Raw genomic sequence first — 23027 nt, forward strand, 5'->3', positions numbered from 1 at the left:
CCTGTAATCCCAGCACTTTGGGAGGCTGAGACAGGCAGATCACGAGGTCAGGAGTTTGAGACCAACCTGACCAACACAGTGAAACCCTGTCTCTACTAAAAATACAAAAATTAGTTGGGTGTGGTGGTGCGTGCCTGTAATCTCAGCTACTCAGGAGGCTGAGGCAGGAGAATAGCTTGAACAGGGAGGTGGAGGTTGCAGTGAGCCGAGATTGTGCCACTGCACTCCAGCCTGGGTGACAGAGTGAGACTCCATCTCAAATAAATAAATAAATAAATGCCAAAAAAAAAAATTTGTCTTAGATCTCAGTCTGGCTAAAAAAAATTTTTTTTAAATAAAAATTACTGATTGATTGAGACAGGGTCTTGCTATGTTGCAAAGGCTGGTCTTGAACTCCTGGCCTCAAGTGATGCTCCCACCTCAGCCTGCCCCATGCCTCAGCTGGAATCACAGGCCACTGTGCCCAGCCACAGGTATTTATGTCGATGTCTCCTCTGGTAGACTGCAACCAACTTGAGGCCCATGTCCCCTGGCAGAGAGGTGCTCCACTGAATAACAAGTGAATGACCAAACAGGATATAAAAGGTGATGAGTAGACTGCCCGGCTCGGGCTGGGGCACTGCCACTGTCTATGGAACATGACCAAAGTGACAAAATGGGAAGAACTGAATTCGTCACAAAAAGCAATTCAGTCAATCTATACATGTTCAAGTTTTATTACAAAGTATGATGGGCAGAAAATACGGTACTTCTTATACAGGAGGCTGAAACAGAATGAAAGGGTGAAAATTAGGTTTAATTTACTTAGGAAACAAGAAATAGAAAGTCATAGCTATAACACTCCACTTTCAGGTGCCCTTGAAGTAGCCTTCAATGGAGATTCCCCATAGTTGTTTCACAGCACAGTGTTAAAATTTTATTACAAGCCCTGTGTACAATCAGTCCTGTGAAAATATTTATAAAAGAAAAATATTACAGTACAGTTCTGCAAGGGGCAGCTTCCTCTCCACCTGACCATGGATGCCACAAAACCTATAATATAGAGGGAAAGTTTAAATATATAACAAGAATGGAAGTTCAGACATACTAGGCTAAAGGGCACAGAAATGGATCAGTTAGAGCTTAACATTTCAGAGCAAGAAATCTCCATTTTCTACACAGAGGTTTACACAATCATGCTACAAATTCACTCTGGGTGGGGTGGGGAAGGAAAGTCACTGACAAGAGGGGTAATAAAATACACAGGAACCAAAGCAAGTGAGTCAGACTCAACTAAAGCGATTCAAAGCTTCAGCTCAACAATTTTCATAACACATGGTACACCATAATCAACCCAAGGTGAGAACATTTCTTTTAAATAGTAGATATCACAAGTTCATAATCACTTCTTCCAAAGGTGGGTGCCTATAAACTTTCCAGCTGTTACATACTGTCAACATATTTCTTCTTGAGTTTAAACTTTCTTTAGCTTATTTGTTTCTGGTTGGATATAATACCAGTCCAAGCCTCTTTGGGAAGGCACCTGCATGTTCCCATATTTTAAAAATGACATCCAGAAAGTAGCCTGAGAGGACCTGGCCCATCCCATGTGGCCACACATTTGACTTTGACCATTAGCAGCAGTGATACCGTGGGAGGGGGAGAGGGTGCAGGTGGGTGACGTGGGCAAGGCTCTGCAACACGAGATGCTCTCAGGAGCTGGCCCAGCCAGGACCTGGCCCAAGGTTCACAGTGACTTTACTCTGCTCCGCCCTCTTCCCTGGGAAAACCAATCTAAGTATCAAGAATGACCTTCCTTCTTCGTCCTGGAGTACACACAGTAAAGGGAAAAGTCTACTTTGAGGCTTCTACTTCAATGGTCTCCCCTACCCCAAGCCAGGAATGGAAGAGGTTGCCATATTCTCAAAGTGGGGAAGGTAGAGGGACAGTACTGGGCTGCCCTCCCACATGTGATAAACCCTGCAGCTCCTACATGTCTTCATGGCCCAGGAATTCAAGGCCCAGGTGGCAGCAGGAAGAAACAGTGGAAAGGCAAGGGGAAGAGAAAAGAGAAAAAGGAAGGGAAAGTCTGCATAACTGTTATAACCTCTGATTCTCCTGCTCTGTAACAAACCCACAACCAAGAAGAGCCATGGTCTGGAACAATCATGGGACCCCCAACGCCTGTAGGTTTTTTACCACCAAGCATCACCCATGGCTGCTCTGAGCTGTCATCTTGTTCCCATAGGTACCTAGCATCACAGATGCCCAATTTATGGCCCAGGAAGGCTGACCCAGGCTAAGGGCAGTCTCACTCCAGTCATACAATGGACAGTCTGAATGTTTTCCTACCCCAGACCTTCACTGACCTCTACTATTTCCTCCTCTGATTTAAAGAAAACATTTTTATTTTCTCCTGCATCCTACATCTCCTCCTAAAATTTCGGCCCTAGTTGTCATCAAAACCTTGTAGGAGTCTGAATTTTTTATTTCTTCTTGAATCTTAGCCAGTTCTCTGATAGCCAATCCTGGATTTATAAGAAATTTTTGCCCAGTTATTTTTATTTTATTTTTTTGAGACGCAGTCTTGCTCTGTTGCCCAGGCTGGAGTGTAGTGGCACGATCTCGGCTCACTGCGAGCTCCGCCTCCTGGGTTCATGCCATTCTCCTGTCTCAGCCTCCCAAGTAGCTGGGACTACAGGCGCCCGCCACCACCCTTGGCTAATTGTTTTTGTATTTTTAGTAGAGACGGGGTTTCACCGTGTTAGCCAGGATGGTCTTGATCTCCTGACCACGTGATCTGCCTGCCTCAGCCTCCCAAAGTGCTGGGATTACAGTTGTGAGCCACCGTGCCCAGCCTCGCCCAGTTATTAGATATCTTCCCTCTTCAAGTCCTAACCTTGCAGGCTAATTCCTCCCTAGAAGAAGAGGATTCCAATGCTCCTGAGCATAAAAACTTCAGGTCCTTGAATGACCTGGACCCATTCTGGAGAAGGCTCTCTGGTGGTAGAGGCCGGAGGCCTAATTTATTCAGCACCTCCATCCTTCCGTCAGAACAGATGAGGACAATACAGGCAGCTGTGCCTCAGGCTGCCAAGAGCAAAAGGGCCATCACCAGCTGGGCCACAGCCTGGCGGAGCCTCCACGTGGGCTTCCTGGTAAAGTCCTAGCGGCTGCTCCTCCTGCAGTCAGCGAGAACAGATCCAGGGCCTCCCACCCAGTCTCGCTGGCTGTCAATTTGAGAACCTCAACAAATTACAGAGAGTTGTTTTTGCAACTACAACAGATCTGTGCTTTCTGGAGCATGGCTGGCTTGGAGGCTTTCTAAATCCTGAGACAGGAGAAATCCCCTCCTAAGTCATGGGTTGTCGGGCTGGTGAAGTAAAGGGAGGGTAAGAGAGCTGGGATTCAAAGACCAGCAACTCACCAACTGTGAGTATGTGTGCGTTTGCTTAGGGGGGTGGAGTCTCCCCTGGGTCCCCGGTGGGATTCAGGGGAAGACTGCACTGCAGGACCTAAGGAAGGATGACAGGGGCTGGGCGTCCACAGGGCAAGGGAAATCTCAAAAGTTGTTGGTTTCCAGAGTAAATATCTATCTTACGCAAATATATTCTAATTATTATTATTTTTTTCAAGTTGTTGTTTCTGAGTTCCAGCTGACAAATTCCACCATACAGACCAAGCTTAGGTGCAGATCAGGAAAGGAATCTCAGAACTCAGTGGATGTAAGCCCTGCCTGGCAGACCAGCCCCTTCTACCACTGACTTCCATTTCAGACCCTTCTCCACAAGAAGGAACTGATGGCCTCCTAAACAAGCAGCCATCAGCTTGGCCTTGCTACCCTTGAGAGAAGGACCCAGTAACCATTTCAAACACAACGAAAAGCAGAGGAGGGTTCTGACCAAGAACTGCTCGCTTTATATCTCCAAATGATGCAGTGCAAATCCAGTGGCAAATGCAGGAGAGGCAACTGCAAGCACATGGCCAGCCAGAGTCCTAAAATCAGAACAACAAAGTAAAAGGGTAGAAGGGGAAATACCCTGGCTAAAAAAGAGCCTTTTTCTTGGGACAGGTCCCTGTATGGTAAAGCAAACAGCTAGACTTTTGGCATACAATGACATCTACTTCTGAAAAGGAAGACTTAACCAAAAAAGCTTAAGGGCCCAGAAGAACAAAGTTCACTGTTTTGCTTCTCAAGCAGGTGAGAGCCAAAGAGGACAAAATCATCTCCTTCAGGCCCCCTACTCTACTAATCTCAGATGAGCAATTCAGAGGGACTTAAAAACCTCCAGGTTGGAGCAGAGCACAAGGAACCAGCCAACTTCTTCCCCCCCACCCCACCCCCTAGCACGTCCCAAACTGCCTGCCCCAAGGGTTCATCTAACAGTGGAATCACACACTTGCTCCTCCATGGAACTCACTCACGTAACGGAAAGACACCTGCGGCCTGCAAGTCAAAAGACAACCGCAGGCTACAAGTCCAATACTGCTCAGAACCTAACTGGGGGAGAGAGGGATTGGCAGGTGTGGGGAGAGCTCTTAACTGGCTAACCCTGGGGGTCTATAATTCCTTTTCCTTCTTTTTTTTTTTTCCTCCCTTTTCATTACCCACAGTATAATGCTTTTTAGCTATCTATCCACCTGACAGCCCGGGGTTGCCACAGTTGATCAGTCCATCTCTTATGTGAGGTCTTGTTCAGGGTTGGAAGCACAGGCAGGATGCCTCTGAGGAAGACTCTCTCACCTCAGAGCACTCAATCCAAAGAGTGCCCAATATACTACCAGGCACAGTAAACTCAACCAACAGAAGCACCGAAGTTCAACTCAGATATCATTCTTGCCTATCATTGAAAAGACACTAAGTGTAATGGCCTGGGGCTTATATTTGGAGGGAAAAACAGACTCTGAAAGAATGTACTGGAAATATGCTTGAAGTTAGCTTCCTGAAACAATTCCCCTCAAGTCAGGTACCCTGAGAGCCTGTCTCTCAGCTCTACCATGCTCCCAGTGGGAACCAATGGGGCTAGACAGTGGTGCTTCAGGGTAAACACAGGCTTCCTATGTCTGTTTAGAAGCTCAGAATGCCCTTGAGAGGAGCCAGGCTAAGAAAGGTGTGATGAGTCAGTGGACTTCAGAGCACCAAGGTGGTTTGGACTCCCGGTCAGGTGTGTACTACTCAGGCAGTGACTCAAGAAGGCAAACTGCTCATGGGGCCAGGGGCCCAGTACCAGCTCCAGGCACTGAGGGAAGAGAAGAAGGTGCAAAGAGGGAGGACTATAGGACAAAGAAATGAGCCAGGAGATTAAAATTCTTCTCATAAAAAAATTAGCCTGATAGGTAACAAATATACAAAGTTAAAATTTGTTAAACACACTGATACTAGGAGAAAAGACAAATTGGTATTTGTTCCCACGTAAGTGCTAAACGAACATGGACATGGACGAGACGTGGGCTGCTGCCTTGGGCAGCAAACAGACAGAGACACCTGGGCAGAGGAATAGACACAGCCAGTGTGTGAACTGCTCCTCAACACAATGCCTGACAAACAAATATACACACATTTTTAATTGAGGAACCAAAGAAGAAGAGGAAAGGAGAGAAAATCTTAAAACTCAGCCCTGGGCTGAGGAGGCGCCACACAGCACTGAGTCTGCCACAGAGGGCGATGGGGTGACTGGCCAGGAACTCCTAGAGCAGCTTCTGGTAACAGTGGGTGCAAAGCAATGAAAGACATACTGGCCACTGGAAACATGTTTCTTCTTACTTTGGGGGTGGGGCAGAGGCAGGAAACACAAAAGCCCCTGCCTCGTGGGCACAGCGCCACCAACACTACACTCTGAGTATCTCCAGGCAGTTGTTGTAGCAGATGGCGATCCAGTCGGGCTGAGTTGATGCCCACTGCACATTGTTGATCTCTCCTTCAGCTGTGTAGGCCAGGATAGGGTCCTCGATGGCTCGGGGCATTTGCTGGATGTCCCAGATGAGAGCCTGGTGGTCATCCGCTAGGGACAAAGAAAGCCAGCAAGCAGGGTCACAAGTGAGGCAATAGGGATGATGATCCCTGCATTTCAGGAGCAATTCACAGTTTACAAAGCACGCATCCCCGTGACGGCGGTTCTATGTTAAGCCCCCATTTTATCGATGAGGAAACTGAGATTCAGAAATGTTAAGGCGCTATTCAGCCAAGTGAGTGGCAGAGCCAGAACTCAAATCTAGGCCCTGACTCCATCTCCCAGATGTCCCCAGGCTCTATCCACTGCACGAATGAGTCCTTCTCATCTGGGTCAGGTATCAGGAGTGGACAAGGGGATACCAAACATGTCATTTGTAGCCACTTAAAATACTTGAGTGGTTATAAAGATCCTTCCTGATCATTCAATATAATGAGAGCGTTTCTTCCCTGTTTGATGGGCATTTATGCTTCAGTGAGTTGTTATATAGAAGAAGACTGACAAAGTAGTGTTGGTATGTGCTGTTAAAAAATTCTTTCCTGGCCAGGCATGGTGGCTCACACCTGTAATCCCAGCACTTTGGAAGGCCGAGGCAGGCGGATCACTTGAGATCAGGAGTTCAAGACCAGCCTGGCCAACATGGTGAAACCCTATCTTTACTAAAAAAAAATTACAAATTAGCCAGATGTGGTGGTGCACACCTGTAATCCCAGCTACTCGGGTGGCTGAGGCAGGAGAATCGCTTGAACTCAGGAGGCAGAGGTTGCAGTGAGCCAAGATGGTGCCATTGCACTCCAGCCTAGGCAACAGAGTGAGACTTCATCTCAAAAAAAAAAAAAAAAAAAAAAAAAAATCCAAGAAAATAGCTATGGGAAACACCAGAAAGATGGTAATCACCTTAAATATATAAAAGCACATGAAAAATGACTAGAAGGAAATATATTAAAATGAGAATGATGGCAATACTAAGATGACAAGGTTAGGAGTTACGTTTACTTTTCTCTAGTTCCTAAGTGATCCGTAATGTGCTTATATAACTTTTTTTTTTTTTTAAATGGAGTCTTGTTCTGTCACCCAGGCTTGAGCATAATGGTGCGATCTCAGCTCACTGTAACCAACGCCTCCCAGGTTCAAGCGATTCTCCTGCCTCGGCCTCCCAAAATGCTGGGATTACAGGCATGAACCACTGCACCCGGCCTATATTACTTTTATAATCAAAATAGTAAGTTAATTTTTAAAAAAGAAAAAAAAAAGGCAATGGCCTTCAGAGCTGCAGTGTACCCTGACTCTGCCATACATTCTGATGAAAGCTGGTCTCACATACACAGAAAATCTGAATAAACTAAACCCTAATAGGTCAATTGTGGGCAATACCAGTCTCCTGCCAAGGCCGCATAATCTGGGCCAGGTGCAAGATCCCTCTCCCAGGGATAATCAATGCCAAGAGGTCAGGGAATTGCACCTCTAAAGCACTAAGCCCCTTTTCCTCCATGCTCAACTGAGCACACTTGAGCAACAGTTCCTTCGGTTGAAGGGGCTCAAGGCAGGTGCAACACACAAAACAGCGAGCCGGACAAAGGGAGAAGCCAGGAGCAGAAAATGGGGCTTCTATGGGGCCAGTCCTACTTTCCATGAATAATGGATGACACCTTTCTTTTCTGCTTCTTCTATCCCTCCCTATCCACACCGCTGGAAAAAAAAAAAAAAAAAGGCAATAATGAAGAAGACAAACCACAATCTGAGGTACAGAAGGCAGCAGCAGGCCCCCAACTGCTCTTCAAGGAGACATACAGGCATGAGCAGAGGGCCAAAATCAGGAAAAGCTTCATGCTTTCCAAATAATGCTCAAATGGCAGAAAAACACAGTACAATGTACCACAGTACATTGCTTCTTGGACTCCATAACGAATCTTGTCCATTATAAGGCTACTGATTAGTGAGGAGAAGAAAAAAAACACACTAAAAAAGTTAAGCAGTAAACCACCACAGGGCTAGGACAGAATCCTCTCAGTGCAAAAGGAAGAGGTATATAGTTGTATTTGAGGGCGTGGATGTACACCCCCAAATGTATACCAAAAGGGTCTGGAAGGAGATACATTACCTGTTGACAGAGGTCATCTATGCAGAGTGGGATGGAGGCAGAAATGATATAGCAAGGAGAAAAGATGACCTTCACCTTGCTCTAAATATGCCTCTGTACTGTTTTCATTTTTAATATCAGATTCGCAGTATTTCTACAATAAAAGTGCATTGACAAACAGCATATTTTTCTTTTCTTTTTTTTCTGAGATGGAGTCTCACTCTGTCACCAGGATAGAGGGTAATGGCACGATCTCAGCTCACTGCAACCTCCACCTCCTGGGTTCAAGCGATTCTCCTGCCTCAGCCTCCCAAGTAGCCGGGACTACAGGCACGCACCACCATGCCCGGCTAATTTTTGTATTTTTAGTAGAGATGGGGCTTCACCACGTTGGTCAGGATGGTCTTGATCTCCTGACCTCATGATCCACCTGCCTCGGCCTCCCAAAGTGCTGGTATTACAGGCGTGAGCCACTGCACCCGGCCTTTCTTTTCTTTTTTTAAAATTTATTTTAGAGGCAGAGTCTTCCTTGGTTGCCCAGGTTGGAGCGCAGTGGCACAATCATAGCTCACTGTAACCTCAAACTCCTGGGCTCAAGGGATCCTCTCACCTCAGCCTCTAAGTAGCTAGGACTATAGCAATTCACCACTACACCCAGATAGTTTTTTTTAACTTTTTGTAGAGATGAGGTTTCACTATACTGTCCAGGCTGGTCTCGAACTCTTGGTCTCAAGGAATCCTCCCACCTTAGCCTCCCAAAGTGCTGCAATTACAGGCCTGAGACACTGTGCCTGGCCCAACATATTTTTAAGGGGTACTCTTTTTTTTCTTTTTTTTGGAGGCAGAGTCTCGCTCTATTGCCCCAGCTGGAGGGCAGTAGCATAATCTCTGGTCACTGCAACCTCCACCTCCTGGGTTCAAGTGATTCTCCTGCCTCAGTACCAAGTAGCTTGAACTACAGCTGTGTGTCACTATGCCTAATTTTTTTTGTATTTTTAGTAGAGACAGCGTTTCACCACGTTTGTCAGGCTGGTCACGAACTCCCGACCTCAGGTGATCCACCTGCCTCAGCCTCCCAAAGTGCTGGGATTACAGGCGTGAGCCACTGCACCTGGCCAGTAAGGGATGCTTGCTTTGGTCTGGGAAACAGTGAAATGAAAACCACAAGTCACACACCACAACCAGGCAAAGTTCTGTGAGGCCCTCCGATGTGTCTAGAGCTCACTGTCGGTTTGTTAAAGTGAAACCTGAAAGGTCCCATGGAGATGTTGATCTTCGCAGTCCCAAAGATTCTGTGACATCCATGAGAGATGCCTCCCTTTCTCCATATTCCTGGAATTGAGTCCTCTGTGCCACCCAGATTTCAGGGGGACAGTACAAGGCACAGGCCTGTAACTGACACATGATGTAAATTGTATATGGAAGATGCTCTGATGTCCATGAAGGTACAAGATCGTCTAAAAATTTGTACTGATTGAATTTCACAAGTGTGGAGAGGCTCCAACTAGTCATTTTATATAAATCTCACAAGACCGTCCTTAGAAAACAGTAACAACTACAATTCTAAGGAGCCAAGAGATTTCCTCCATTCCTCCCAGATTCCTTTCTCCCCACCATGATTACCTGCAGTGCAGATGTGGCAGGATGAATGTGGGGCCCAAGCAATGCCGTTGACACATGCTCGATGGTTGTTTAACCTGGCGACAGGTGTGCAGGGAACTCGGACATCTAGAATCACCACCTGCGGAAATAATAAGTAAAAGGCCTGGGATCGTCAGAGTTTCACAGAAAAAAACAAAAAACACTACCCACATGCAAAAAATCTTTTTAGGCATAACTTTTTCATTCCTGGATTTAAAGAACATTAGAGACAGGATTTTCATAGGATTGAGGGAAAACAAGACAAAGGACACGGGTAGTTTATAGTCTCTATCTTGAGCAACACTGGGCCTTTAGACTGATAGGGGAGATGCAGAAACAGGCAACAGGAGTCTGGGTAATCCTGGATCCCAGCAGGTGCACGTGGAATTCTAGGCAGCTCAGCTGAATGGAATGAGAGCCCAGCCAAAGCAGAATCTGAGGCACTAACGCCACCAAACCAAGGACAACCAATGCATTCTCCCCACCCACAATTCACCTATTTTATCAAGTAACAGACTAGAGAGAGCTGCCATTTCTTTTTCCTTTTCTTTTCTTTTTTTTTTTTTTTTTTGAGACAGAGTCTCCCTCTGTCACCCAGGCTGGAGTGCAGTGATGCGATCTCCACTCACTGCAAGCTCCACCTCCTGGGTTCAAACCATTCTCCTGCCTCAGCCTCCCCGAGTAGCTGGGACTACAGGCACCTGCCACCACGCCCAGCTAATGTTTTGGTTTTTTTTTTTAGTAGAGATGGGGTTTCACCATGTTAGCTAGGAAGGTCTTAATCTCCTGCCCGCCTTGGCCTCCCAAAGTGCTGGGATTACAGGTGTGAGCCACTGCGCCCAGCCTTTTTTTTTTTTTTTTTTTAGACGGAGTCTCGCTCTGTCTCCCAGGCTGGAGTGCAATGGCACGATCTCGGCTTATTGCAACCTCTGCCTACCAGGTTCAAGCGATTCTCTTGCCTCAGTCTCCTGAATAGCTGGAACTATAGGCGTACGCCACCACACCTAGCTAATTTTTGTATTTTTAGTAGAGACAGGGTTTCACCATGTTGGCCAGGATGGTCTCGATCTCTTGACTTCGTGATCCGCCTGCCTTGGCCTCCCAAAGTGTTGGGATTACAGGTGTGAGCCAGAGCGCCCAGCCAGAGAGCTGACATTTCTACATCTGTTTGCTGAAGCTGGATGAATCCGTCCAGACTACAGAAGAGAAAAATCTGCTTTTTCACTCAGCACCATAGGCACATACGAGTTGGTTTACTCTTTAGATATTGCTTTTCCTGGCTAACTCCAACTCTGCAAAAATTAAAAGTTCTTAACAAGTAATTCTTGTTCCAAATCAGGCTTTCTCAGTCCCGGGACTGCTGTCATTTTAGGTTGGATATACTTTGCTGAGGGACTGTCCTGGGCACTGTAGGATATTTAGCAGCCTCCCTGGTCTACCCCCTAGATACCATAGTACCAACTGTGTCTCCAGAGTTGTGACAACCAAAAATGCCTCCAGACATTCCCAAAGATACTCCGGGGGCCAAACTGCTCCAACTGAGAAGCAGCCTTCTAGAAACACTAGGCACTGCTGAAGTTAGGCAGGGCCCATGGTAGCCTGAGGGGAGTGCTCACCTCCATTCCATCCATGGCCATGGTGGCCAGGTAGTTAGGGTCCTGCTTGTTCCAGCAGAGGCGAAGCAGCGGGTGATGCTGTGGGTCTTCGTAAATGATGGTGCTGTGTTCTAGATGGCGGAGGTCAAACATCCGCACGGAGCCATCAGCACCCACAGAGGCAAACATGTCCCTGCCACCCCCGGCCCGGCTAAATGCAATATCATAGACCTGTTGGTGAACAAGAAGCTCCGGTCAGATTCAGATCCATTACCTCTTCTTCCTATAGGAGGGAAATCTGCCACGTCAAGTTCATCTAAACCTCGCTCATGACACAGAAGCAGGTAAATGAAGCCCAAACAGTGTCTGTGAGTACTGAAACCTGAGAGTTCTAGTATCCGTGGCTTTCCAAAGATGGAGGATCATTCTGCTATAGAAATTGGCTGGTTTCTTCCCACATTCCTGCTTTCCAAATCTTCTTCCTCCAACCCCTGAGATAAAACAAAGGCACATACCCTGCTGACCAACAGAACAGTGGCTGTCTTCTGCCACACGACAAGAATGAGACATTTATTTCCTGGGCCTTATGCACAATCAGAGGCAGGTCTACGAGCCCATTAAGTCCTAGATCATCAATCACAGAGGTGAAAGCAGCCCTCCTGTGGTCACTGAATAGCAGCCAAGCTGATTCTACTGTGAAACCTGGACCTGAGACTCATGTGCAAGAAAGAGGTAACAGAAATTTTGAGTCATGAGAGGCCTAGATGTTCCTGTATTCACAAATAGGTTTAGTAGCACCCTCTTGTCCTAGGACATGTTGTTTCTTCTCCTAGTTGGTTTGTGATCATAAGTGAATCAATTTAGGTTCTAAATCACTGTTTTCTGCTTTTATTTGCTGCAAACATTGCATATCACTAACATCTATGAGGAAATAGAGGCAGAGAGCAATGGAGAGCTTCAGAGAAAGAGAGGACGAAGGCCGGGTGCGGTGGCTCACACCTGTAATCCCAGCACTTTGTGAGGCTGAGGCAGGCGGATCACAAGGTCAAGAGATCAAGACCATCCTGGCCAACACAGTGAAACCCTGTCTCTACTAAAAATACAAAAAAATTAGCTGGGCATGGTGGCTGGCACCTGTAATCCCAGCTACTCAGGAGGCTGTGGCAGGAGAATTGCTTGAACCCGGGAGGCGGAAATTACAGTGAGCTGAGATTGCACCACTGCACTCCGGCCTGGGACAGAGCAAGACTCTGTCTGAAAAAAAAAAAAGAGGATGAAGAGGGGCAAAGAGAAAGCCAGAGACAGACAAGTAGAGAGAGAAACAGAAATAGAAAAGCTAATGCCAAACAAAACTCATCTTCTGGGGATAATGACAGATGACTTCTGGGGAGACAAGACTAGAATTTCTCACTAAATATTGCAGCTCCAGTGTTGAGGTTCTGCCTACTGAGGGACACTGCCAAATGAGCATCTATTGCTATTTAACCTCATGAGTTCCTTTTTTTTCTGGCTATGAAGAAATTATGCTTGTTCTTCTATGGCCGGAAGTAGAAGTGGTTCAAAAGGGACTGGGCCAGTCATCAACAAGGAGGCACCCAGGCCTGACATGCCTGACAGATCGAGGCTTTGTCTAGTACTGTACAGCTGCTTTAAGGCACAGCCGTGTTTATTGTATACCCCCCAATGCCAGCTCCTGGTAACCCTCAGGGACAGAGATGCCATAGGTGCCATGGGCAGTGTGGCCGAGTGTGTAACGCTTTCTTAGCTCTAAGTGACTGCTCCTTCAGTGCTCCACCAGCATGGTTCACTGGGAAACCAAGGGAAGGTGACAACTCCCAAGTACACTAAACTCTCTTCTACAGTGATCTGCCAGGTATCAATGAGAGCCTTCCAAACAAGTCTCTTCCTAGAGAAAGGTAGACTGAGAAAAATCAAAGGTGCTAGAAAGGTGCTATTACTGTTTCTCTAGAGCCACTATCCTTTCTCAGGCTCTTTCCTTCAAGACAAGGCTGCCGATCTAAGCCTGTCTGCTGCCAAGATCCATTCCTGGCCTTTCTCCCTGCTCTTCTCTGCATCACAAGAGAACTGATTCCTACAGTGTGCATTTGGCAGGCTCTCAGATCTGCTTGCTGCTTCCGGCTGGTTCAGCCATGGGAGGCTTTGGTGGGAAACTGGATGATGAGAAGCAGAGAGAAGCTAAGGTATTTCTCCTCCCCTCTCTCTGTGCCTAGAAGCGTCTCTGCCAGGTAAATCCAGCCCCTGGGCTCCAGGAACCCTGCCTCCTCCCATGGTCCTTCTGGCCCATAGGCAGCTGCAGCTTTCTGCTGCTCCCATTCTATGGATGACCTCACTGCTATCTATGTGGCTTCTCAGCTTTACCATCTTCTGTACAAGCAGCCCCTAGATTAAATCCCCGCAGTTCAAATACTTAAGAGTAGTTCCCATTTTCTGGGTTGGACCTAACAGACAACAGCAGGCTAAGGTGTCATATAACTAAAATGTAGCAGCTTGTTCAACTTGATGCCAAGAGGGTTTCCAGAAGTTCCTTACTGGTCCTCTCTGCGGCACAAACTCTTCATTTGACCCCTGGTTTAGCAGCAGTCAAGTCTAGAAGTTTTATAACAGGGCTTACCCTTAGGAGTATAGAAAGCCAAAGACAACCCCTTACTAAGAATGATAACCTGGGTCACATCTTCCTATGCTGTTGACAACCTCAAGTTTCTGACCTAAGGTCAAGGCATTCTTTTTATCTGTACAGATATTAATACCCCTAGCTGTGCAGGGTAAGGTAGAAAAGAAAAGGAAATAGTACCCACAGGAGATGAGAGTACCAGGAGCATGCAACGACTCTAGGAGGAAAAGATTTATGGGGATTTTCTAAAATCACTGAGAAGAATGCTTTGATTAAAATGCAATTGGCTGGGCGTGGTGGCTCACGCCTGTAATCCCAGCACTTTGGGAGGCCAAGGTGGGTGGATCACCTGAGGTCAGGAGTTCGAGACCATCCTGGCCAACATGGTGAAACCCTGTCTCTGCTAAAAAATACAAAAATTAGCCAGGCGTGGTGGCGGGCACCTGTAATCCCCGCTACTCCGGAAGCTGAGGCAGGAGAATCACTTGAACCCAGAAGGCGGAGGTTGCAGTGAGCCCAGATTGCACCATTGCACTCCAGCCTGGGCAACAAGAGGAAAACTTTGTCTCAAAAAAAAAAAAGCAATCACAAATAGTTCTCCTCAGTTTTCCCAATAAACACAGAAGCATCACCATCAAAGTAAAATATATTCCATTGCCTCCATTGCCAACAGTAATGAACGTATAAAGATTTAGGATATTATAAAACATTTATAGAGAAAAATGGATAATTAGGTTTGTCTCTCAGAAACTTTTTTCTCTTCCTGTCTCTCTTCCTTCCTCCCCAAATCTAATCTATTTCAAGATAAGTATTACTCTAAAGTTATTTTTTAATTACATCAGTTCCCAGCTCCTCTATAAGAGACTTCATTATTAAAAAACAGCAACATCAGGAAAGGAAGTTCCAGGGCCTGTGCTGGGAAAGAGGTGGGGGGACCAGGGGAAGACTCAGGGTGCAATGGCAGCGCAAATTCCAATTGTAGACACCACTTCCACTCCCAGAATAGTCCAGAACAGCAAGAAGAGGCCGGCCAGCCCTTCCCACAATGGCAGCAGCGGCAGGGGCTATGGCGCCAGTAAGAAGAAAAAAGTGTCTGCCTCCAGCTTTGCGCAGGGTATCAGCATGGAAGCCATGAGTGAGAATAAAGTGGCACTCTCTGAGTTTAGCACAGGACCTGTGGAAAAAGCTGCCAAACCTTTGCCATTTAAGGATCCCAACTTTGTACACTCTGGCCATGGTGGCGCAGCTGCTGGTAAGAAGAACAGAACCTGGAAGAATCTGAAACAAATCCTCGCTTCCGAAAGGGCATTGCCGTGGCAACTGAACAATCCTAACTACTTCAGTATTGATGCTCCTCCATCCTTTAAGCCAGCTAAGAAGTATTCTGATGTTTCAGGCCAACTACACAGACCCCCAGAGCAAACCGAGGTTCAGCACCATTGAAGTTTTCCTACATTCAGAGGCTGCCCTCTGACGTCGTCACCGGCTACCTGTCCCTGAGGAAGGCCACAAGCATCGTTCCCTGAGCCCGAGAAAAGGAGATGAAATGGAAAGCTGTTTCAAAAACAGACTCTGGACTCGTGATTTTGTTTCATGGAAACAAACTCGTTCTGCTGTCAATCTGAAAATGCCAGTGCTGTGCCTTGGAAAGAATGTTTGGCTTTCATTTAAGGGTTTTTTTGAGTGTGTGTTTTCCCTCCAAGTGTGATATTTCCTGCTGAATTAAATTATACTTCAGTTGTTGCCTCAAGTAAAGGTGTTTGACAAGAAAATACAATAACTATACTTTTCATTAAAAAAAAAAGCAACATCTAGCACGAAAAGAACAATGACAGACCGTATAAGTCATTTACATTAGCCAAAAAAAGCATTAGTTTACAATAGTGTTGTTTTCCCGTTTTTGATACATTACTATTGTCAATTTAGACAAGAAGATGTTATGTTACGATTTTCTACATAAATTGCAGAACAATGAGCGAACAATCTGACCTCTTCCTGTGCGGAAGGCACAGGAAGCATTTGAGGAAAGACGAAATGGAAAAGCATCATTACCTCTTTGTCATGGGCGATCAGTTGGGTCTTCACATGGCCAGACACAAGATTCACTCGCCCTAACACCTGCCCTGTCTCCAGCCCCCAGATGGTGCACGTTGTATCAATGCTTGAGGTACCTGCAAACAACCAGTGCAAGTCAGGGCTGATGGGACCAGGCAAGCTTCCCTCCTGTGTCTACTCATCTGCTTGGCCCAGGGAGCAACATACCATAAAGACTACAGAAAACAAGGTGGTGGCTACCGGCAGAGCCACAGAGGAAGTCAAGTATTCAGTCCTCACCATAAGACCTTAGATTCTAACTGGAGGGACAAGATCTACACACACGGAAAGCTCACCCACACAAAGGAACTAATAAATAACCACATTCCATACCTAGCCTACTTCCCACAGAGCCTTGTTCTAGGATGATGCATGGCCCAGTGTGACATCTGAGAAAATGTATTTTGGCTTCTTCCAGCTGAAATACATACTCCCTAACTCCCTTACCTAAAAGATAAGGATCCACCTCATTCCAGTCAAAGGAGGTCAGGGGAGCACAGAAATCAGAGTTCTTATTATTGTTTAGCAAACACTCCAGCCTGGTCTCTGTTTCACCAACCTGAAGGAACAAGAATTTAAAAAAGAATCAGCCAGTCTTATCCTCATAAAAAATATTTTTAAAAATCCCTGTTTAGAAAATATCTTAGCAAACATAAGACATGAGGGGAAAATATTTTTATCAAAAACAGTAATAAACCCAGGACTCCCTGAATGCTACTTTTTCTCATACTTTCTCCTCTGCCCAGCTTTTGTTTTCTACATTTTCATCCCTGCATCTTCCTAGAGGAGAGGTCTTCTCACCTTGCCCAGCCTGGAACCTCTACACAGGTGTACTAAGGCCATGCCCATGCTACAGAGGATGCTGCTGCTGATGAGCTCAGCCGAGGGCAGAGGGAAGCCTCCAAGATCCACTCACACACTTTATCAGAATCAATGGCCTGGTATTTCATTTAGTTTACTCAAAAATACCTTGGCTGCAAACAGAACATAAGTTCCCAAGCGTTCCCACCTCCCCGAAGGCTGTCATCGTCACCTCGGGTTGACTGAGCTGACTGCAGCCAGACTTCATGGCATCTTGACTTGATTTACTAGAAAATCTGCTGAGCCAAATGAAGTCAGTCCATTTAAGTTTTGCTTGCTTATCCCGTGCTGCAGTGATACTCGCTGCCTCTGACCCCATCTGTTCTGTGACTTCTCACTGCTGACAGCTGAGGCTGAGAAAGCCGACTTGTCTGGCTGCTAATAAAGCATCCGCTTACCCTCCACACACGGAGATAGTCGCCGCTTGTTGCCAGTAGGTCTGGATAGACGCCTTTTGTATCAGGGATCCACATGAGCTTTGTGGTGGGGTACGGGTGGTCAAAGGTGTTTCTGCAAATAAACTCTGAACTCTCCTCATCTAAACCAACAAGCTGAACCTGTAACATGCCAAAGTTGAGCCACATAAGCATTTGTGAACAGTATAGCAAATACATTAGATCCCTGGTCAGTGATAGAGGTTTTTTTTTAAGACAAGATCTTGCTCTGTTGCCCAGGCTGGAGTGCAGTGGTGCGACCACAGCTCAATGCAGCCTCCATCTCCTGGACTCAAGTGATCCTTCCACCTCAGCCTCTCAAGAAGCTGGGATTAGAGGCATGCACCACCATGCACAGCTAATTTTGTTCATTTTTTGTAGAGACAAGGTCTCACATGTTGCCCAGGTTGGTCTCAAACTCCTGGGCTCAAGTGATCCTCCCACCTCAGCCTCCCAAAGTGCTGGGATTACAGACATGAGCCACCATGCCTGGCCAGTGACAGAAGTCTTGACACTGTACTACACTAAACTGCAGAATCAAAAACAATTGCCGTGAGAGGGCATCTAGTCCAACCATCCCCTGGCAGACAAGGACACCTAGACTCAAAGAGGTGGTTACGCACAATACTGCAAAGGCAGTAGGAGACAGAGACAAGATTTGATTACAGGTTTTCTGATTCAAGTACTGCATTCTTGACACCAACTACATAAGTGCACTCTCTGCCAAGCCAGGCACACCTTCCCCCAAAACCCCTGAGGTATTTGCAAATGAGCAGGGGTGGTTTTGGCTGCCACAATGACTGGAGTGCTGAGGACATTTGGTGCTCAGAGGCCGGGAATATGAATATGTGCAATTTCATTAAACAAACTAATGCTTACTTAAAAATCCAATAGTGCACAACCCTCATCAACCCCAAACTCAACACTGGCTCATTATGTTTACACATAAAGGTACGTCAAATGACCATTTAAGAGCCCAAACCAAGCAAAAAAAAGTGGGCACCACTGATGATTAAGTCCCACCTAGCTCTGATCACTTTTTCTTAGAGTCAATTTTAGCCCACCATTTCCAATCTTTGCTGTCAAACTCGATCTGGCTCGGTGGGACACTAACTGTACATTTGCTTATGAACTTCCAGCTGGAAGATGGAATGGTGGGAATATTTGGTAAAGATCCGCAATAAGGGGAAAAGCACTAACCAGACAACACAAAATAGAATTCCTTCTACTCATCTTTCTGACTTCAGTCTCAGACACCAGTATCTTCCACACATTTTTTTTTCCCCAAAGTTAGGTATAGTTGCATGCAATAAAACCCACTCAGGTGTACAGTTAAATGAGTTTTGGCAAATGTACAGTTGTATAACGCCCACAGTAAGATATAAAACATTTCCATTAACTCAGAAAGTTCTCCCAGGCTCCTCTGCAGTCAACCCCTTATAACCACTCCAAGTGGCCACTGGTCTATGGTTTTGTCTCACCATAATACCACATAAATAGAATCAGATGGTCTTGAGTCTTTGGTCTGGCTACTTTCACTCAGTACACTGCTCTTGAGATTCATCCATGTTCTTGTGTGTATCAGTAGTTGCTTCTTTTCTTACCGCTGAATAATATTGCATTATGTGCAACCTGTAATTTTGTATGCACTATGTGTGCATTATGTGCACTCTATAATTTTGGTTTTGTTTTTGAGATAGGGTCTCACTCTGTTGCACTGGTTCGAGTGCAGTGGTGCAATCATGGTTCACTGCAGGCTCAATCTCCTGGGCTTAAGCAATCCTCCAGCTTTAGCCTCCCCAGTAGCTGCGACCACAGGCATGTGCCACCACACCCAGCTAATTTCTAAAGTTTTTGTAGAGATGGGGTCTCCTTATGTTGCCCAGGCTGGTCTCGAACTTCTGGACTCAAGTGATCCTCCTGGCTTGGCCTCCCAAAGTGCTGGGATTACAGGAGTGAGCCACCGTGCCCAGCCAATTTTTTATGTCCTAGTTAAGAAATCTTTGCTTAATCCCAGGTCCCAAATACTTTTTCCTATGTTGTCTTCTAAAAGTTTTCTAGTTTTAGGCTTCATATTTAGGTCTCTGAGTCATTTCAAGTTAAATTTTTATATGGCACAAGATATGAATCAAGGTTTACTTTTTGTTGTTTTTCTTTTTGAGATGGAGTTTCGCTCTTGTCGCCCAGGCTGGAGTGCAATGGCACAATCTTGGCCCATGGCAACCTCCACCTCCTGTGTTCAAGCAATTCTCCTACCTCTCTGCCTCCTAAGTAGCTGGGACTACAGGCGTGTGCCATTACGCCCGGCTAATTTTTTAGTATTTTTAGTAGAGAAGGGGTTTCACCATTTTGGCCGTCTAGTCTTGAACTGTTGACCTCAGGTGATCCACCTGCCTCGGCCTCCCAAAGTGCTAGGATTGTAGGCGTGAGCTACCACTCCCGAACAAGGTTTGCTTTTTTTTTTTTTTTTTTTTTTTTTTTTGAGACGGAGTCTCACGCTCTTGCCCAGGCTGGAGTGCAGTGGCGCGATCTCGGCTCACTGCAAGCTCCGCCTCCCGGGTTCCCGCCATTCTCCTGCCTCAGCCTCCTGAGTAGCTGGGACTACAGGCGCCCGCCACCGCGCCCGGCTAATTTTTTGTATTTTTAGTAGAGACGGGGTTTCACTGTGGTCTCGATCTCCTGACCTTGTGATCCGCCCGCCTCGGCCTCCCAAAGTGCTGGGATTACAGGCTTGAGCCACCGCGCCCGGCCAAGGTTTGCTTTTTTACGTATGTCTGCCTGTTCCAGCATCACTGGTTGAGAATTCTTTCTCCTTTGAATTACCTTGAACCCTTTATTGAAAATCAGTTGACTATGTATTTGTTCATCTATTTCTGGACTCTATTCTGTTCCATTATCTATTTGCCTATCTGTTTGCTAGTAGGCAAACTGTCTTGATTATAGTAGCTTTCTAGTAAGTTCTAAAATCAGATAATGAGTTCTCCAACTTTGCTGTTCTTTTTCAAAACTGTTTTGCTATTCTCTACTTTTGCTTTTCCATGTACATTTTACAATCAGCTTGTCAAATTTTACAAAAAGCCTGCTGAGATTCTGATTGGGATTCTGTTGAATCTATCGATCAGTTTGGGGAGAACTGACATCTTACTAAAAATACTAAAAAATTAGCTGTCACCCAGGGTGGAGTGTAGTGGCTCGATCACAGCTTACTACAGCCTTGGCCTCCCAGGCTCAAGTGATCCTCCCACCTCAGCCTCCCAAGTAGCTGGGACTACAGGTACAAGCCACTGTACCCAGCTAATTTTTGTATTTTTTGTAGAGACAGGGTTTTGCCGTGTTGCCCAGGCTGGTCTTGAACTCCTGGGCTCAAGTAATCCACCCACTTTGGCCTCCCAGTAAGCTGGGCTTACACATATGAGCTACTGTGCTTGACCATGAAACTGTTTCAAATTCCATTTCCAATTGTTCATTGCTACTGTATATAGAAATACAATTGATTTTTATACATTAATCTTGGCTTCTATAACTTTGCTACATTAGTTGTTAGTTTTAGTAGCTTTTTTGTAGATTCCTAAGGATTTTTCTATGTATATTCATAGATCTTGTCATCCATCTTTAACTCTTAAAAATCCATATGACTAAGTCTAAATATTCATTTTATAGAGCACCCACAGACTTTCAACAATCATATAACTGTTAGGGAAGATAATGTATAAAGACATAAAAGGAGACAAAACCCAGTGCCCTAAAACACTTAAGATAGTAATGCAAGTAATGTCACAAGGTAATACATGATTGGCTTATTTATGACACAGATAATAATCAGTAACAATTGAGAGGAAAGAGCAATGATTCAAACAGGGCACCTGAGGAAAAGAGGAGTCAGCATCTGAGCAGAGTCTTCAAAGGAGAACAGGAAGGATCTGGGTAGGCAAATAGGAAAGGGAAGGGCAACCCAGGTAGCTGGAACAGAAGGGTCATGCATACAAAGGTGGCAAACTAAATGACCCATTTGGTAGCAGCAAGCAGGCCTGTATGAGAGAGCCACGTGGGACTGCAGTGGAGATGCGGCCGGGAAGGTGTGCTGAGGGGAGGCTGGAAGGCCCCAAAAGCAACCATGGCCTTCCCCCCATGAAGGTGTCTGAGAAGACAGTGGTATGATTACAAGGCCTCTGAGGACCACACATCTGGTAGTGCTGGGCAGGACAGACTGGATCAAGCAGGTGGCTGGAGGCAGGGAGCTCAGAGGGAAATGGGAAAAATTAAGGGTCTATGGTGACTGATAGTGAGAATGGCAAGGGATAACCAGGAATGGCCGCACGAGGGACTGTGACCAAATGAACAGTTTTTACATGGAACTAAAAAGTTGACATTCTGACCTTTGCAGAATTTTTTTTTTTTTTTTTTTTTGATACAGATTTTCACTCGTCACCCAGGCAGGAGTGCAATGGCGTGATCTTGGTTCACTGCTACCTCAGCCTCCCAGGTTCAAGCGATTCTCCTGCCTCAGCCTCCCAAGTAGCTGGGATTACATGCAGATGCCACTGTGCCCAGCTAATTTTTTTTGTATTTTTAGTAAAGATGGGGTTTCACCATGTCGGTCATGGTGCTCTCAAAGTCCTGATCTCAGGTGATCCATCCGCCTTGGCCTCCCAAAGTGCTGGGATTACAGGCATAAGCCACCATGCCCGGCCAGAAAATATTACATAAAGAAGGAAGATTCTAGATGAAACATGGAATTTTTGGTATCAGCCTTTGTGGAGGAGAAAGGGGAAAAAAACCCAGATGAGAGTGCTTGCTTCAGCAGCACACATACTCAAATCGGAACGATACAGTGGTTAGCATGTTCCCTGCACAAGGATGACACGGAAATTTGTAAAGCGTTCTGTATTTTTACAAAGGATAAATGCTTACGGCAATGGATGCCCAATTTTCCAAGTTGTGATCATTATGTATTGCATGCCTATACCAAAATAGGCACACCTATTATGTATCCACACAACAACGATGACGACAATGACATGAAAGGCTAAATTCTCAGGCTCATCAGGCAGAATAAAGAATAAACCTCTGAAGCTGGGTGTGGTGGCTCACACCTGTAGTCCTAGCACTTTGGGAGGCCAAGGCGGGGAGTTCGAGACCAGTCTGGGCAACATGGTAAAACCTCATCCCTACAAAAAATACAAAAATTCACCGGGTGTGGGAGTGCATGCCTGTAGTTCCAGCTAATTGGGAAGCTGAGATGGAAGGATGGTTTGAGCCTAGGAGGTAGACGTTGCAGTGAACTGAGATCACACCACCACACAGCAGCCTGGGCGACAGAGCTTTTTTTTTTTTGTCTCAAAAAAGGAAGAAAGAAAGAAAAAAGAAAGAATAAACCTCTGATGTAGATTGTGAGCCAGATATTTCACTTATATATTCATTCAAGAAGTATTTAGTGGACAGCTCCTAGCAGTCAGGCACTGTTTTAAGAGCTGTGGATACACCAGGGAGCACGAAACCCCAAATCCCTCTCTAACCTTGCAGATAACACTGTGAAGTTCAACTGGAAGAGAAAACGCCTTTCAAGTCATCAGAAATGTCCTCCCAAGGTTCAAATATCCAATCTTGTGAGCATTTGCCACTTAGGATCCTCTTAGCCTAACAAGGCTTTCTACCACCCAGCCCTAACTTACCTTACTTTCCACCTTCATTTATCTAGTCACTGTTTCCCATCCCTTTCCTTACACTTCCCCTCTATACCTGTAAAATCCTCATGCCTCC

At 45.8% G+C, this 23027-nt stretch overlaps 1 protein-coding gene, 1 non-coding gene and 1 pseudogene across 3 annotated transcripts in view; 2 read left to right on the forward strand and 1 right to left on the reverse strand.

Moving 5' to 3' along the window:
• Positions 1-700: 700 nt before the first annotated feature.
• DCAF7 (DDB1 and CUL4 associated factor 7) overlaps positions 701-23027 on the reverse strand; it is a 35463-nt gene continuing 13136 nt past the window's right edge. Inside the window, exons 2-8 of one of the 2 annotated variants that reach the window (XR_007720410.1) lie at positions 17232-17390; positions 16420-16531; positions 15931-16049; positions 11268-11477; positions 9634-9751; positions 5744-5981; positions 701-764 (exon numbers count right to left, since the gene is read on the reverse strand). Coding sequence is in view for 1 of the 2 variants with exons in the window: in XM_050764974.1 (XP_050620931.1) it covers positions 5809-5981; positions 9634-9751; positions 11268-11477; positions 15931-16049; positions 16420-16531; positions 17232-17390 (891 nt within the window). In the remaining variant the exon portion in view is untranslated. Of the gene's footprint in view, positions 5982-9633; positions 9752-11267; positions 11478-15930; positions 16050-16419; positions 16532-17231; positions 17391-23027 lie in introns of both variants that reach the window. The other variant, XM_050764974.1, reaches the window with a different exon arrangement.
• Positions 14786-15466, forward strand: LOC126939563 (INO80 complex subunit C-like; annotated as a pseudogene).
• LOC126939984 (U6 spliceosomal RNA) lies at positions 22056-22159 on the forward strand. Its single transcript, XR_007720518.1, has one exon. It is a non-coding gene; the product is annotated as a U6 spliceosomal RNA (small nuclear RNA).

This window comes from Macaca thibetana, chromosome 16, assembly GCF_024542745.1.
Source record: "Macaca thibetana thibetana isolate TM-01 chromosome 16, ASM2454274v1, whole genome shotgun sequence".
Taxonomy (NCBI): domain Eukaryota; kingdom Metazoa; phylum Chordata; class Mammalia; order Primates; family Cercopithecidae; genus Macaca; species Macaca thibetana.